We start from the raw sequence: 17,231 nt of genomic DNA on the forward strand, positions 1-17,231 counted from the left end.
GAAGAGGGCCAGGACAGAATGCTGGAAACAACCACATCAAAAGGAAGGGTAGAGAAAGATGAGCTCGCAAAGGAGAATGAGAAGCAACCAAGGAGCTAAGAGGGAAGCCCGGAGAGTATAATTATCACAGAAACTAAGAAAATAAAATGCCTCAAGAAGGGTCCATAGTTGCCAGCACTGTTGAGAGATCAAGTAAGTTAAGGACCGAGAAATACCATAGAATTTGAGCAATCGGAGGTTATAGGAGACCGTGGAGAAAAAGTGTCAGTGGAGTGATAGGAGCAGAAGCCTGAGTAGAGAGGCTTGAAGGTGGAACAGAAAGCAAGAAGTTGGGGTAGAAAGTGAAGCAAACTCTTTCAGTAAGTTTGACCGTGAATTAGCATAGATGAGTAGAAATGGGAAGTAGGCATGAGGTGGGGACTATTTAATCACTGTTTCCAAAGACAAAAGAAACTTGAACACATTTCATGCTGATGAAAGGAGCCATTTATATTAGAGGCAGAAGTCAGACTCCACAGAACCTCACCTCTAAGAAATAAAGAGAGTGGAAGGGTTACAAGGCCATGTTACCAGGGAGAGTCTTCAACCATAGCTGCGGGACCTTACGCTCTCCTAGCTTTAACTTCCTTTTCTGGAAGAGTAGGGATAATATCATCTCTCCCCTATGTTGTGGGAATATAAATGTCTGATGCATAGTAGGTGCTCTAAACATTAGATTCTTCCCCCAGAAGCGTTGGGAGGTTGAGAGGCACAACAGTAAAGACAGGCAGGACATAGGAGCCCACATGATGCTCTTATGTACACATGATGAGAAAGAGTCTTAAACCAGAGGAAGGACGCCTCCTCCACTTTAATGGGAAGGAGGGGTGATTGTCAATACAGGTAAGTTCCTCTTTTGGTGGCTGAAGGTTGACACATCTGATGGCTTCTCTTTTCTTTTTGAAGGTGGAAAAGAGGTCATCTGCTGGAAGGGTGGGGGAGGCAGAGCTGGAGGAGGGGAGATAAGCTATCCAAAGGAAAAGAAGGAGGACTAGTTGACCTGGAATTTTGTGTCACCAACCTGGTTTTCTTTCTTTTCTATTTTTTCCTAGTAGAATTCAACAGCCAAGTGTGTAAAAAGACAGCTTCATGGTGGCCCATATGCAGTTGAACTAGAATATATGATATTCCCTATGTATTCCTAAATTTTACGTCCTTTAAAAGAAAGAAAATATTTTCTGGTGCTTTCAGAAGCAGTCCCATAGTGTTTAACATCTGCTATGCTTTTGAAAAGCTCTTCTGGGGCGCCTGGGTGGCTCAGTTGGTTAAGCGACTGCCTTTGGCTCAGGTCATGATCCTGGAGTCCTGGGATCGAGTCCCACATCGGGCTCCCTCCTCAGCAGGGAGTCTGCTTCTCCCTCTGACCCTCTTCCCTCTCGTGCTCTCTGTCTCTCATTCTCTCTCTCTCAAATAAATAAATAAAATCTTAAAAAAAAAAAAAAGAAAAGCTCTTCTGTATTCAGGGCGCCCCACTCCCAACCCTGTGATTGCTCGTTCTTTTACACCCTCTCATTCCCTTCCTTATTTGCCCCTCTCTGGGGCTTCTATGTCCTGCCTGTCTTTACTGATGTGCCTGTCAACCTCCCAAATCTTCTGGGGGAAGAATCTAATGTTTAGAGCACCTACTATGCATCAGACACTTATATTCCCACAACATAGGGGAGAGATGACATTATGCCTACTCCTCCAGAAAAGGAAGTTAAATCTAGGAGAGTGTAAGGTCACACGGCTACTAAATGACCAAGTGGGGATTGGATCCCAGTCTGTCTGACTCCAAAGCCCATTACTCTATGCTGTAAGCTCCTAGGGAGCAAGCAATACTCTGATTCATCATTATATATCTCATGGGATCTCAAACAGCACTTTGCACATAGACGATGCTTAGTAAATATTATTGATTTGAACTATGACCTGACTCCCTGAATATCTTTAGTGTTCTGGCATTTAGGATGTGCCCAACTTTCTCAGAAGAAGCCATTCCACTCTGCTTGATAAAAGACATGCTCTTTAGGTTCAGCAATGGCATCAAATATACTAGGTTTACAATGTGGACAGGGAGACGGCAAAATGAAGGTAGAGTTTGCTTTCCTCCTCTGGGAGATTTGTTTTTTAATCTAATAATCCCATCAGGGGTGTTAAGTCATACTGTAGTGTCGACAAAGAAACCGCCCAACATAATCTCCCATGCAATCACTGTCAGAGATTAACAGAAACGTGACTAAATTCCAACTGAAACCACTCTCTTTTCATTTTTCAGGAGTATAACGCGTATGGCTGGTGGGTAGGAGAACTGAACAGCCTCATTGGGATTGTTCCAAAGGAGTATCTCATCACTGCCTTTGACATGGAAGAAATATGAAGCCCAGGTATCAAAACTATTACCAATAAATCCATTGGTCATGCCTTCATCTCTCTGTGAAGGATAAGAGTTGCCAGTGGCTTTTCTTCACTTCTACAAGTGATGCTAATGATTTACTACTGAAACAAGATGAAGCTGGAATTGTTTGTCCTAAATTGGGGAACTGTGTCGGTTAGGATTAGGTTCAATGACATGTGAAAGAAAACTCAAAATAACAATGATGTAATTAACATAGAAATTTATTTTTCTCTTCCGAAAAAATCTGGAGGTAAATAATCCAAGGTACCCAGGTTCCAGATATCTTCTCTTTTTGCTCCACTGCATGTGCCCGACATTCCAAAGCTTACCTCGCGGCCCAAGGTGGATGCTCCAGCTCCAGCTACCATGTCTGTACCCTACCCAGCAGGAAAGATGAAATCAAAGAAGAAGGGTACACCCACTTGTTTTAAGGACATTTCACAGATGTTGCACACACCGCAGCTTACATTCTATTGGCCAGAACTCGGACAGAAAGATAGAGTTATTCTAGGTAGAACCTGTGTCCAGCTTAAAAGTGGAGATGGGAGAGGATTCATTAATAAATAAAAAGAGGAGAATGGATATTTGGGGACAACTAGGAATTTTTGCCACAAGGATGGGTCTGGCTTTTTTTATCCCCAGCTCTCAAATCCAGAGTACCATTTCCCCCAAATGCCCATGTATTACGATATGATTGGCCAAGACTAGGAATCCAGTATGAGGATTCCTATGGAACATAATCAAATTAACTTTTAGGTAATAAAGAATATAGCTTGTGTTTTATGAGCAAGAAACACATCACATTTAAAACAGTGGAGGGAGTGCCTGCTTCGGGTAGCATAGCTTTGGTGCAGAGTGGGTTTTGTTTAAAATTAGGATGGTGATGGAGGGCACCCAAGGCTAGCATGATGTCTCTAGCTCCTTCTTCTGGCCTGAAAGGGGAGCAGCCTTTACTACTGGGGGTGAAGGATGACTTGCATGACAGTGACACAAACTATCCTTGGAATCTTCCAGACCAGGGCCCATTGTAGTGTCAGCAGCAGCTGAGTGGATTCATTTAGGAGGATACATAAGTATAGATCTTATAACTCTATGATGCCCTTGTAAAACCATAAAGCACCAGCTCAGGCCTGTCACTCAAGGTCTGACTTTATGACTTTCCTAACGAGGATTCCATTTCCTGGCCATGAATGCAGAAGCACTGGAATTCTTCTGGCAAATCTAAACACATTCACTCTACTTCACTTCGTCATTTATTTAATGACACAGCTGTTTATCTCCTCTTTCTCTTCGACCCAACAATTCTACAGCTAGGAATTAATCCTATAGCTACACTTGCACACATGCAAAAGGATATACACATGGGGCGCCTGGCTGGTTCAGTCCATGGAGCGTGTGACTCTTGATCTCCGGGTTGTGAGTTTGAGCCCCACACTGGGTGTAGAGAATACTCAAAAATAAAATCTTAAAAAAAAAGGGGGATATACACACAAGGTTGCTTGTCTGTAATAGCACACCACTAGAATGACCTAAATATTCAGTAGAGACCTGGCCAAATAACTGTAGTACATTCATAGAATCAAATACTATGCAACAGCAAAAAAGAAAAGGAAGCTCTCTGCACTGATGTTGGTAAGAAAAGGGGAAAAAAAGCAGCAAAGAAGGGTAGGCCTAATGTGTTCCATTTGTGTAAAAAGGGGGTCTCCAAGGGCACCTGGCTGGCTCAGTCCATACCGCATGCAACTCTTGATCTCAGGGTCATGAGTTCAAGCCCCAAGTTGGGTGTAGAGCTTACTGAAAAAAAAGGTGGCAGTTTAGCGGGGCAGGGAGGGGGGAATCTCCAGTTGTTTCTGTGTGTAGAAGATATCTCTGGGAGAATAGAGACCATAGCACTGGTTGCCTCCAAGGACAAAGTGCATGACTGGGAGGGTAGGAGGGAGACACTCTTTACTTTGTGCCTTTTATACCATCTTTGTTTTGAATCATAAAAGCAAATTTATATATTTTTCCTCCTTAGGACACATATCCTTGTCTCTGGCCTGCCTTTATGAAGAAACCGATCGTCACGAGTTCCTATCCCCTACCCCAGCCACCCCACCAACACCATGGACTCTTCTCTCTACTGAAGAGACCCAAGCCTCTGACACCTTGTAGTAAACTGAAAAAACTGCCTTGTGAGACAAGTGGGAAAAGGCACAGACAGCAGATCTGTTACTACACCTGCCTTGTCATAGCTCATCCCACCTTTATTTTTTTTCATCCCGCCTTTAAACATATCCACACATCCACTTCTGCCCTCTCCACAGGCTTGTCACAGAGAAGGTAAGAGAGAAGGAAACCTTTGGAGGAGGAAGTTGCTGATTGTTTCACCTGATTGGAAAAGCACAAATAAACTTCATATTTGGTTCCTGGCAGTGTGTGATAGTGTCAAATTTCTTTTTGCTGGGCGCCTGGGTGGCTCAGTTGGTTAAGCGACTGCCTTCGGCTCAGGTCATGATCCTGGAGTCCCGGGATTGAGTCCCACATCGGGCTCCCTGCTCGGCAGGGAGTCTGCTTCTCCCTCTGACCCTCTTCCCTCTCATGCTCTCTCTCATTCTCTCTCTCTCAAATAAATAAATAGTCTTTAAAAAAAAAAACTCTTTAAAAAAATTTCTTTTTGCAGTGATCTCAAAAGGCTAGTTCTGGGTGTTCCTGCCACCTCCAGACAAAGTAGAAAAGGAGAGCCAGAGAGAAAACAAGAACCCAGATGGGGGGGGGGGGGGGCTTGAGATTATCTTCCAGGACAGAATCATCTCTGGAATCCGAGCCTGACTGCTTGGCTTGGCTTCTCAGACTTCCTTTGGCTGGCCTTCTTGGTGGTTTTTCCTTATGTGCTGAATCCCTGAAATGAGACAGGGCTAGAAGCAAGTCCTTGGAGTCAGCACATTGGAGAGTTCCTTCCTGGCCCTCAGCTCACAACCACAATGTGTCTTGCATCACAAGTCCCAGGCAAAGGCCAAGGAAGTGCTTTGGGAAGGGCTTATGTGTACACAGCCCTGTTCCTCTTCCTGTGGTCTCATGTTATCTGTGTCTTAAAGAGGCAACAAACATAGTGGTTAAGAACAAATTCTGGAAGCAGACAGCCTGAGAATAAATCCCATTTCCCCATTTACTAGGGGAGCAAGTTGCTTGACCTACGTATGCCTCATCTTCCTCACCTTAGAAAGGGTGTAGTCCATTTCACTGCGTCATTAGGAAGATTAAAGAGTCAACACGTGTAACATACTTGGAACAATGCCTGCCACATAGTAACTGCTCAATAAGGGTTCGCTATTATTAGGGCCAGTCGCTGTGCAGAAATTTTGAAAAATGGGCAACTGCACAACTATAGAAATTTTCTCTCTGGAACTGCCTATTCAGAGCAGCCCTGGGTCGGCAGTAGCCTTCCTCAGATCTGTAACAGCCGTCTTCTAGCCCTGCAGTAAGACACCCATTTCACATCACCAAAAGAGAGAAGCTGGAGAGCAAACAGGGATGTTTCAGTGCATTCCAAGTTTCTTAAAAGATTTTTATGCCAGCCATTCACTTCCAGATTGACCCAGGAGCACAAAAAAAAGAAAGCTTTCTGTGTATGTGATGGATAAGGAGGTAAGAAAAGGGGACAAGTGAGGTCAGGGAGGGGAAAAAATGAGATAAAAGGCAATGCAGAACTGTTGGTAACGTGCCCTCCACTTTACACAGGGTGCTAAAGGAGATTGAACCACTAGGTGGCAGCAGATGAGCAGATGAACCAAAAACAACCAATTGCCTCCCCTTTTAGGAGCTTTTGCACCAATCCCAACCTACAGGTAAGCACAAGGGCATTGTTCTAAAGTGGTTAACAGAGGAAGCAAACAGAACTCCCCACACACACACCCCCGCCCCAGAGTGATCCCTCCCTTAAAGAACCCCCAGGGATCCAAGGCTGGAAGGCTGCTGGCTAAGAGAGGAGAAAGGCATTGTGCCATTGCTCTGGGACTGAGAGACACCGGAAAAGGGGGCACCAGAAGAGGAAGAGACGGTATCCAGGACAGAGTCAGAAGGGGGATGAAAAAGGAGCAAGGTGAAGGTAACTTCACTCTCTGCACAGTTCAGGGATCTCTCAGTATCATGGTCATTGACTTCCAGCATTTAAAACAAAATCCCCTTAGTGCAATAGTGCCTTCTATACCTCTAGGCTTGTGTATACCCATACCACTCACCATTCTGTGGAGGTCTCCGGTGACTGCAAGCTAACCACCACTCAGACCTCTGACCCTGCCAGCTGGAAAACCCAGCAGGAAGAGAAATCAGATTGGCCCTTTTTAAAAGATATAAAATGGACTAATCCGGAATTCAGTCCATCGCCATGGGGTCATCTTTGACCTTGCTACAGGCAGAAAAAGATAAGAGCAAGTCTGAGGGGTTGATAAGACTATCTCCAGGCTGTAGGGCATTCTCTGAGGAGAACGTTCCATAGGAGAGCTTTGGGAAGCACTGGGTTCCTAAGACTTGAAGTGCAACCTCACCCAGGAAAACTGCTCCCCATTCAGTTCAACAGCCACTATTTTAACCAACAGGTTCAGAAAGCAACTGGCTAATCAGATTACCACTTCTCTGTTTGACCCCACTAACCAAATCCCCACTTTAGCGCCTGTGATTAACTGTAACCAGGGCATTAGACCACGTAACTAACCACATGGTATGTAAGATGGCTTCTTAACAGCCACTAATTGCTCTGGCATGTGAAATAGGAGAGGGAGGCTATTTTTCCTTCCCTGATTTTATGTAAAGGAAGGAAAATAAGAAAGGTAAGATCCTAAATTTAAGAAGCAAATGTATGGGTGCCTGCATAGCTCAGTTGGTTAAGCGACTGCCTTCGGCTCAGGTCGTGATCCCGGAGTCCTGGGATGGAGTCCCACATCAGGCTCCCAGCTCAGTGGGGAGCCTGCTTCTCCCTCTGACTCTCTCCCCTCTCATGCTGTTTCTCGCTCGCTCGCTCTCTAATAAATAAATAAAATCTTAAAAAAAAAAAAGCAGCAAATGTATAGGGGCACCTGGCTGGCTCAGTCAGTTAAACGTCCGACACTTGGTTTCGGCTCGGGTCATGATCTCAGGGTCATGAGCTCTATGCTCCAGCAGAGAGTCTGCTTGAGATTCTTTCCCCCACTCTTCTCCCTCTCCCTCTGCCCCTCCACCTGTGCTCCCCCACCCCTTCCCCCCAGCTCATGCTATCTCTCTAAAATAAAGAAACAAAATCTTAGAAGAAGCAGGAGCCCCAAATGTATAAGGGCGCCTGGCTGGCTCAGTTGGTGGAGCATGTGACTCTTGATCTTGGGGTTATGGGTTTTGAGCCCCACATTAGGTATAGAGATGACTTAAAAAAGTAAAATCTTAAAAAAAAAAAAAAGCAGCCATTGTATATCTGCCTTTTACAGATAAATAAATAATAATTTACCAAGAACTCGCTGACATCCACTGCATAATCTGACCTAGGGCCCCGTACAGTTGGGCCTGCATTGTCCAAGCTGGTATCTGAGAATCCTAAATACTCTGAAAGCAGTCTTTCAGCTCCATTTCACTATGTTTTCTCTGTCATCGTTGGGCAAAATAGCATAGACATTGTTTTGCAACCATCTCAATATTAAATTTCCTCATACTGTTATTATCTCTTAGAAATCTGTATTTAATTCAAAACCAACTGCACTTCTTCCTCTGGCGAATAAAAACGGGAAAAAGAAGGGAATTCCTACTGCGTCTCCTTCCCGAAACCCAGACAGTTTGATCCCATTTAAAGTTCCAAGGGTGGAACCGACGAGATGCCCGCCCTCCCGTTCGAGGATACTTGATCTAAACATAGCACGTAAGGAACTGCCTAGATTTCAAGTTATCATTCCCTTCTTTTTTTAGCCCTTCAGTTTGCCCAGTTGCACCACCTCACATGTCATTGGGTCTTTGCGAGTGGCAAAGCTGAGGATCTGAAAGGGGGTGACTTGAACAACAACAGCAACAAAAAATCACACAAAATCTGCCGGGGAAGAGCGAATGCAATGAAGGACTCTGGAGATTCTCAGTCTGCGGCTTTGCTTACTGAATCGCTTGAGTTGTGCCGCCGTTAGACACCTCCGGTGACACATTTTCAAATTCTACACTCCATGCCCAGCACGTGCGTCACAGTAAAGCAGAGAGCCAGACAATGCCATGATAGTGGGGCGAGGGAGATTCACCCCTGCCTTTAAAAACCCGTTGGAGAAAGGTGGAGTTGAGAGAAGCAAGAAAGAAAAAAAAGAAACCAAAGTAGGATTTTTTGTGGTTGGTTTTTGGTTCTTTTTTTTTTTTTTTTTTTCCATTTTCAGAACAAAACTCTCAGATGCCAAGGACAGGGGTGCTTTCATCTTTGGCCCCAGAGCAGCCCTCCCCACAGGTTCTCCCCAGCCAAGAGTGGCTCGGAAGGGTAAATCTTACGTGGCATTGATTTGCTAATTCCCGGAGCACCAGCGAAATCTGTGGAGCTGACTTTAGAAGAAGCAGCCGGCTACACAGAGGATTATCCCTGCTACACAGCCCAGTGACTCAGGCTCATTTACTAGTTTGTGGATTACCATAGTCCCTTGCTCCTCCCCCTTCCCCCCTGCCCGGCTATTGCCTTTCCCTGTAGAATTTAGAGATTGGGTAAGGAGTTTCAAACTCGCAACCAAAAAGAGATTTTTCTTCTTCACAGGATTCAAATTGTTCTCCCTATTTCCCTATCAAAAACTGTTCAGAAAACATGGCTGTTTTCGGGGGGGGGGGTTGTTGTTATTAGAATGAATCGAGGGCGCCTGGGTGGCTCAGTTGGTTGGGCGACTGCCTTTGGCTCAGGTCATGATCCCGGAGTCCCGGGATCAAGTCCCGCATCGGGCTCCCTGCTCGGCAGAGAGTCTGCTTCTCCCTTTGACCCTCCCCCCTCTCATGCTCTCTCTCTCTCTCTCTCTCTCTCTCTCTCATTCTCACTCTCAAATAAATAAATAAATAAGATCTTTAAAAAAAAATGAATCGATGACCATTCTTTTGCAACTCTAGGATTCAATTAATGATACATTTTGTTTTTTTTAAAGATTTTATTTGACAGAGACACAGCAAGAGAGGGAACACAAGCAGGGGGAGTGGGAGAGGGAGAAGCAGACCTCCCGCTGAGCAGGGAGCCTGATGCGGGGCTCGATCCCAGGACCCTGGGATCATGACCTGAGCCAAAGGCAGACGCTTAATGACTGAGCCACCCAGGCGCCCCAAATAATGATACATTTTAAGATGCAGCCCATTTTGTACAAAAATCTTTTATAAATGTAACACCTCCCCCCACAAAAAAAAACTATTGTATTAGAGGAAACTGAAGTAGAATCAGTAGGACGACCGTATAATTTATTTTCCAGAGACACTTTGAGACTGAAAGGGGGAGTTATTGCTAATTGATGCCAAGATCACAGGGGTAAGCCAGGATCAGAGGTCACCCTAAAAATCAGGCAAAATGGGTTGTCCAGTCACATGGGGAGCGGGCGGTAGATAGATGACAGGGCTCTCCTGGTACGACGCTGGGCAACGTGCCTTCTAATGAAGTCCTCCCCTGCCGGCCTGGTTCCTAGGCAAACCCTGCCAACGAGGCTTTCTTTTCCTGATGCCCAGGCTGTCCTGAGAGGCCCGGTATCTTTGGCATCAAGCGGCTGGTGGGGCTGGCCGGCTGTCAGCAGCTGTGTGTGTTCAGTTCCCTCGTGGGGCCCCATCACAGCCCACCACCCCTCCACCTGGCAGGGTGCCACGGAGGGAAGCATGTTTGGAGCATGGGGCAACAGTATGCCACTTCTTGCCTCCTGTGACGGGAGTGAGTTCCAAGAGGCTTCTAGTGCTGGTCCTCAAAGAAGGCAGGCATCTGGTTCTACTGCAGACGCTCTCAACCTGATGGTGAGCAGCTGGTCCTCTTTTATCCCCCCTCATCAGATCAGGGAACAGAAAACAGGCTACAAACACTCCCCTTTACCCACGGTCAGCCGCCCCGGCATTGCTCTGCCTTGAATCCCCCAGGCGGCACCTGCACGCCACCCACATGTACCAGACGCCTGCCACGGGGCCGGAATGCAGGGCTGACTGCGGGCCTGCTCGGCCTGCCACTGGCACAGCCCACTTTGGGGCAAGCGCCCGGCATCTGGAGATTTTAGATCATTTCTTCTGACATCTCGAAGGCAGTGCAAGGGAAGATGGCGGGGGGGCGGGGCGAGTGGGGGAGCGGCGGCGCAGAACTTGGAGCTTTATTACTTCACCTGTTAGTGCAAGCTCTCTCAACCTGGCACTCCTGGGGCCTGACATTTGGGGCCAGATAACTTTATGTTGTTCGGGGCCATTGTGGCATGTTCAGCAACACCCTTGTTCTCTACCTACTAGATGCCGGTAGTACTCCCCCCCCCTCCCTCCCCCCCACCCCGTGCTGACCACCAAAGCTGTCTCCAGGCATCGCCAAGTGTCCCCGGGGAACAAAATCACCCCGGGTTGAACACCAATGTCTTGGGTCATTTGTTTGCTTAGGGCCAAGCACGGAGAAACTGACCTACCTTCTAGAAGTCTGTGCTTTAGCCACTGGATTATAGCACTAGAGAGGAGCGTATTGCTAGGTTGGGAAGACCCAGAGTAGAAAGGCCATGGAGTCCTCACGGTTTAACACCGGCAAACGAACTGCCACTCTCCACAAGCACCTTAGAGAATCGTGGGCCTGCACAGCTGCAGATTTGCACTACAAAAAAAGATGTAAGCCCAGAATTGCCGGTTTAGAGAGCTGCAGGCCAGCGAGTCCCTCACGTCTGGAGCTCTGTGGTTGCGATCCATGTTTCCCTTTTCTGTAGCAGAAATCTAAAAAGGGGAGCCCTGAAACTCTTGATCAGGACTGAGTGAAATGCCGTGTTCTGCTTCAAAGCAGGAGACCAGGGTCGTCGACCCACGGAGAGGGCAGCAGCTGCCCCCGATGGGGGGCTCTGGTGCCCCGCCCCTGGCAGGCACTGGGGCGGGCTAGGGCGGGGCTGACTGCAGCCGTCAGGCAGGACAGATGTCACCTCCCAGCGGCTACGGCCGCCATCCTTCCTGCTCCTCCACGTTAGTTTTGAAGGGGAAGTTTTCTTATGCAAAGTAAGTCCTAGGAGCTCTATCAAGGAACCAAAAAAGTAAAACCCAGCCAAAACCCACTGCCTTCTCAGGAGGCCAAGATAGGACGAGGGGTCCATTGCCTTTGTTGGTTTTGCCTGCACGGGCCAGACAGCAAGGCCACTGCCGGCCCTGGTGCCAGCCAGAGCCCTGACGACACTGCCTCCCATGGGCCCCGAATCCGAGGCACCTGGAAGGGTTATTAGCAGGATTGGAACTCATCCCTCTGCTGGGACTAGATCATAATTACAGTAATTTTCTAACAGAGCTGGGCAGTAGGACTGTTTAATCAGCATCCGACTCCCTTGTGCTCCCAGGCCTCATCACTCAAGGAGAGGAGTGGGATGGCTCTTAAAGAGACAGTGCCCGCCTTTCAGCGCTTCGAACAGATGTGCCCTAATTGGTAGAATATATCTAAGTCTCGTAGCATATAGCAGGCAGGTTGCATTGCCTCCAATAAACCGCCTCGGGCTCTCACTATTCTGGGCCTTCTGCTCCAGGGACTAGGGTCAAGCTGCTGGTGGGCCTGGCTTCCCACACCAACGTAGCCACCAGGGGAAGTACAGACCCAGGGCTAGAGCACTTATGGAAAGATCTAAACTAGCTGGCCCCTTCGAAATGGATGGTACGAAGGAAGAGGTGCTTGGCTGAAGGATGGAGGGAGGGACGTACAGCCACAGATAAGAAATTCTGGCTGGGGGCTTCCCATAATCCAAAGATTACAGAAGCATCTCATGTTCCTGCCCTTCGTTGGGGGGGAGGGGGACCCTTAAAGACTTTCGGGCAATCTCTGAATTCTCACACTCTAGCTTTCCCATCTCTCCCTACGTATTATTCTTGCCCCTTTCACTGCTGAGTAAGTCTCCTCTCCTTTGCCTCCTTTGCTGGTGGAAGTGGGCCAGGGTCCCCTGAATGGACAGGAGGTAAAATTATTCACTTTGCTCATTGACTCAGGAGCAGTCTGTCTCCAAAAAGCATGGCTGTTACCCTTTTGAGCATAAACTGTCCATGTTTATTATATCTTGAGATTTGAGGTTCCAGCTTTCAACTCCAAATCTAGCCATTTCTAAGGCAGAACTGGTTCTTGCCAAGAAGTTATTTCTCTAATAACATACTAGGACTGGCCCCTGCTGCCCTGTTGGTAAGTCAAGTGCATATTTGGTCTTTACAGCAGTTCCTGAAAGAGTTCTGTAGCACGGGGAGTAAATGAGAAGAGGTGAATTGGGAGGCTCCCAAAGTGGGCTGAGGAAACCCTCAGGAAGGAAGGGATAGTGGTAAGGAGTATGGGAAGGGGGGATGCTTCTCCACAATTCAAAGAAAGGTTACTTTGAGCCAGGTGACATGCCCTCGACAGAGCTGAGTCCCTGCTGGCAGAGGGCTGCCCAGGAGCCTTGGCTTAGGATCCGTGCCCAGGCAGGCCTGAGGAAGTCACCATCCTGCACCTCGATGCTTATCTGCTGGGCTTTAGCTGTGTCTCAGCTGGCAGCCCCCGCATAAATCAGCAGATGCCGCTCTAGTCCCTGACTGGATGGTCCTGTGGCCTCCGGGAGGCAGGCCAGGCGCTGGTCTGTTTCCATCTCTACCTTCAACCCCACTTCACATCCTCCTGGCCCACTGTCTTCACCACACCTCAGGTGGGAAATATATCCAGCAAGAGCTGAGGCATAGAAACAAATTCACAAACATGGAGCTAACTTAAAGTCCAATCAGAATGTGGAAGAGTCATGAACTCCTCCCAAACTCAGCTGCCAGAGAGGTGTCTAAGACATGGTGGTGTGCATCTAAAGAAGGAGCAGTCCGAAAACTGAGGACTGCAGAGGAGCTCGGAATTCTGAGAACTACTCTGAAAAGCTACAGGAGGGGACTTGGTTTTTCTTTTCCTTGAGTAGTAGTGGGTTTATTTTAGTTTAAAAAAAAAATGAGGGGAGAAAACAAACAAAAACCTCATCTTACAGAGCTGGGGAGGTAACTCACATGAATATATTCTCCCACCATCTAAAAACATGCTTTGTAGGGTCACCTGGCTGGCTCAGTTGGTAGAGCACGTGACTCTGGATCTTGGGGTTTTGAGTTCGAGTTCCATATCAGGGGTAGAGTTTACTTGAAAAATAAACAAATACATACATTTTAAATGAATCAAAACATGCTTTTTAAAAACCACGCTCAGCTCAGTTTCCTCAGCTAAAAAATGGGTGTAGTACTGGACTTGCGCTCCTCACTGGCCACTGAGGTCAAGTAAAGTGAAGCAAACAAAGGAGACTTATCTTCAAACGAGACCTACCTCCCCCTACACACACACACCCTTCCACCAAACAACATGAAACCCATGAGCAGGGGATCACTTATCCTGGGTAAGAAGAGACAACCAGACTTGGGCCACAAGTAGCCACCTGAAGTAGCGGTCAGGTGGTGACACACAGGGACAGAGCAGAACGTGAGCGGCAAATGGCACTGCCTGGATGGGGAGGAGAATTCGGCTTTGCTGTTTTCCCTGGAAACCAGGCCCGTGTTAGGAAAATTCTTCCCTTCTTAAGGACATCTCCTCCCATGGCGCACACTCTCAACTGTGCACAAGACGGTGAGGGGGTGGCGCCTGGCCTTAGAGTAACTGAGCTGCTATTGTATGCACTGCTGGTAATGGATCATTAAAAAAGCCAGGAGTCAGAAAAATCGCATCCGTGTCTTTGACTGGCCCCTGCTGTCCCAGCAGCCCACCCTGCTGGCAGAACTAGCTGCTGAGCACCAACTCCAGGAAGAAAAGGAGCGAACAGAAGAAGGCCAACCCGGCTTGCTGTTTTTTGGCTGAGTAGGGAATTGACACAGACCACCTCTGGCTCCTGTCTGGAAGTTTCGAGATCAGAGAGCTTCAGGCACAGCTGGGCTCACAGCTGCACCATTTGGAGCATTGGGCTTATTAATATTCATGAACCATCCCCACCAATCGGCAGAGCGGATGCCATTAGCTCAGCATCTGTCGGGTTTTTGTCAGCGTTGTGGATGGAGTTTTTTTGTTTTTTTTTCCCCCTTTTAAATGAACTTCTTTTGACATTTTGGATTTGCCTCTGTAGGTTTTCTCTCCCCGCCTTGCTTGGCTGCATCGTCTAAAGGAGAGGCCCGGGGAGGCGGGCAGGAAAGAGGGAGGAGTTCCCGCCAGGGCTCCGCGTCTGCCTGTTGACAAACTTTCCCTCCCAGCACCTGGGACCTCAGACGGGCTGCGAGGCCGCAAGCGGCAGCAGGTAATTACACCTAACGAGGCTCGTGCCCGCGGCGGTGAGGAGGGCCTGCCGCAGGTGCCCCGGACGGCGGCCCCTCCTCGCAGCCGGGCCCCGGGCCGTTCGCCCCACGCGAGACAACCGCGCCCGGCCCTGCCCTCCACGCTGATAAATTCGTGATTTATGAACGCAGCTCCCGCCAATGCTCGCACCCCCTCCTCGGCTACAGCCTGTTAGACACAAATGGCAATAACAGCCTTAAATACTTGGATTTTATTTCAGGCCAAAGCCCCTCGACTCCGAATGCAATGCCAGGACAGGCCCATGGCAGAGGCCAGGAGGAAAAGAGCCCACAGCCGGGGATGGGGGGAGGCAGGGGGGGCGAGAGATGGGGAAAGCCACCCGCCGACGGAGTACAGAGGCGCAGACAGCAGGCAGAGCGGCCCGGCTGGGGCTCTCGGTGAAGAGGAATTAGGGCAGTGGGAGGGCAGAATGCTTCATTGTCTGAAGGCGTGTGGTTGCTCATCTCCATCCCCAGAGCCCTCTCTCCAGGCACAAACAAAGCCCTTGCGCCCCATTGGACTGAACATACGGCCTCCCTGCCACACAGGAGAGGAACACTGTGGGAGCTGAAGCCCTGGGGGCAGGGGGCTGTTACTAAGAAGAGCAGGATTCAAAAAAGGAAGGAGCCCAGGCCAACCCTGCAGAAAAGACCTCCAGGTCTCGGCTTTATAGCCAGAGGAGACGGTGACAGCCCCAGACAGCCTTTTCTTAAACAAAGCCCCCCCGGGGGTGTTGCCTTTCCTCTGGCTTCCACCGGGTCTCGGGTCTCTTCCAGGGACAGCCCTGAGCCACGTCCTGGGCCTTGGGCCCCTCACACCAGGCTGAGGGCTGGGGAGGGGCAGAACCTGCAGCCGTCAGTGGTATTCGGGAAGGAAAAGCAAGGAGGTGGGAGAACAAACATTCACCACCTTGGCCGCGAAAGGAGGGAGGCAAGAGACCAGCCTCCCAGAAACAAAGTGCTCCAAGGGCTGCAGCAAAAACCCAGCCAGTGGGAATACAACTACACAAGCATTTCTGTCGGGTCAGTATTCAATAGGACAGCTTCACAGTGGTCACCTGCAGGGCCCCCCAAACCAGTCAACCTGAGGCAATGCTCCCGGGCCCATTAACAAACATCTAAAGAAACTCAGCTCCCAGGAGAGTAAATATACCCCATATTTCTGTGCAAAGCCAACAGCCCACGGGCCTTATGCCTAACTTACAACCGTCCAGTGTTTAATCCTATGGAGGAAACTTGAGGAGTTGTGGTGACCGACCTCTGTGCCACCAACCTGAGCAGAGGTGACCGTAAGACACTAAGTGGCCCAGCCTCCCCAACACCTACCCTGAGCCCCGTCCCACCCCAGCAAGCCTCCTTGCCAGAATCTTCTCTGCCTCGCAGCAGAACCCAGCGCTCGGACCAGAGCTCATTTTTCTAAAACCCTTTCTAACTGCCCAGGGTCCAAAGGCACAGCATGGTCCCCTCCCACGGCCCTCCTCACAGGCTGAGGAACAGAGGTTTCCTCATCAGGTCTTGCAAAATCACAGCATGATGGTGAGGGGGAGGGTGGTAGAGGGGGGCTTTCCAAGGAAGAAGCTTCACAGTCAACAACAGGAGCCCACACCTCAAAATGGTCCTTTTCTTCCCTGGGAGGTGGTGAGGGAGAGCTCCTCCTGCCCGATCTTGGAAGAAAGCAGCAACTGGAAAAGAATGGGAAAGGAACAAGAAGGGCATGAACAGATAGACAAAAATCAATGGATAAGCCCAGTGAACAAACCAACAAAAGGTGGTATGGCCATACAGATGGAATATTATTTGGCCATAAAAAGGAAGGAAGTGCTGAAAGACACTACAGTATGGATGAACCTTGAAAACATGCTGAGGGAAAGCAGCTCATCACAAACGACCACACATCATATGACTCCACTTGGGTGAAATGTCCAGAAGAGGCAAATCCAGAGACGCAGAAAGATCAGTGATCACCGGGGGTTAGAAATTGGGGAAAATGGGGTGTCACTGCTGATGGGTACAAGGTTTCTTTTGGGGTGATAAAAATTGGGGTTCTAAGTTAAAAACTACTGAATTGTATATTTCAAGGGTGAATTTTATGGTATGTAAATTATATCTCAATAAGGGCACCTGGGTGGTTCAGTTGGTTAAGCGACTGCCTTCGGCTCAGGTCATGATCCCGGAGTCCCGGGATCGAGTCCCGCATCGGGCTCCCTGCTGAGCAGGGAGTCTGCTTCTCCCTCTGACCCTCTTCCCTCTCGTGCTATCTCTCATTCTCTCTCTCTCTCAAATAAATAAAAATAAAAATAAAAAAAATAAAAAATAAATAAAAAATAAAAAAAATTATATCTCAATAAAGTTGTTACTTTAAAATAGAGAGTGGAGAGGG

The 17,231-nt window shown here is 48.4% G+C and overlaps 2 protein-coding genes across 5 annotated transcripts in view; one reads left to right on the forward strand and one right to left on the reverse strand.

Moving 5' to 3' along the window:
- SKAP1 (src kinase associated phosphoprotein 1) overlaps nt 1–4,830 on the forward strand; it is a 273,892-nt gene extending 269,062 nt beyond the window's left edge. The window contains exons 12-13 of the mRNA XM_025859313.2: nt 2,297–2,405; nt 4,434–4,830. Coding sequence (XP_025715098.1) covers nt 2,297–2,398 — 102 coding nt within the window. The 3' untranslated portion in view covers nt 2,399–2,405; nt 4,434–4,830. The remainder of the gene's footprint in view (nt 1–2,296; nt 2,406–4,433) is intronic.
- Nucleotides 4,831–16,051: 11,221 nt separating this feature from the next.
- SNX11 (sorting nexin 11) overlaps nt 16,052–17,231 on the reverse strand; it is an 8,680-nt gene continuing 7,500 nt past the window's right edge. For all 4 annotated transcript variants that reach the window (XM_073883795.1, XM_025859287.2, XM_025859286.2 and 1 more), the window contains one exon: nt 16,052–16,533. In XM_073883795.1, coding sequence (XP_073739896.1) covers nt 16,260–16,533 — 274 coding nt within the window. In that variant the 3' untranslated portion in view covers nt 16,052–16,259. The remainder of the gene's footprint in view (nt 16,534–17,231) is intronic.

The sequence above is a fragment of the Callorhinus ursinus genome, unplaced genomic scaffold (assembly GCF_003265705.2).
Source record: "Callorhinus ursinus isolate GAN/ISIS: 27379988/994484 unplaced genomic scaffold, GSC_fseal_2.0 scaffold52, whole genome shotgun sequence".
Lineage (NCBI taxonomy): Eukaryota > Metazoa > Chordata > Mammalia > Carnivora > Otariidae > Callorhinus > Callorhinus ursinus.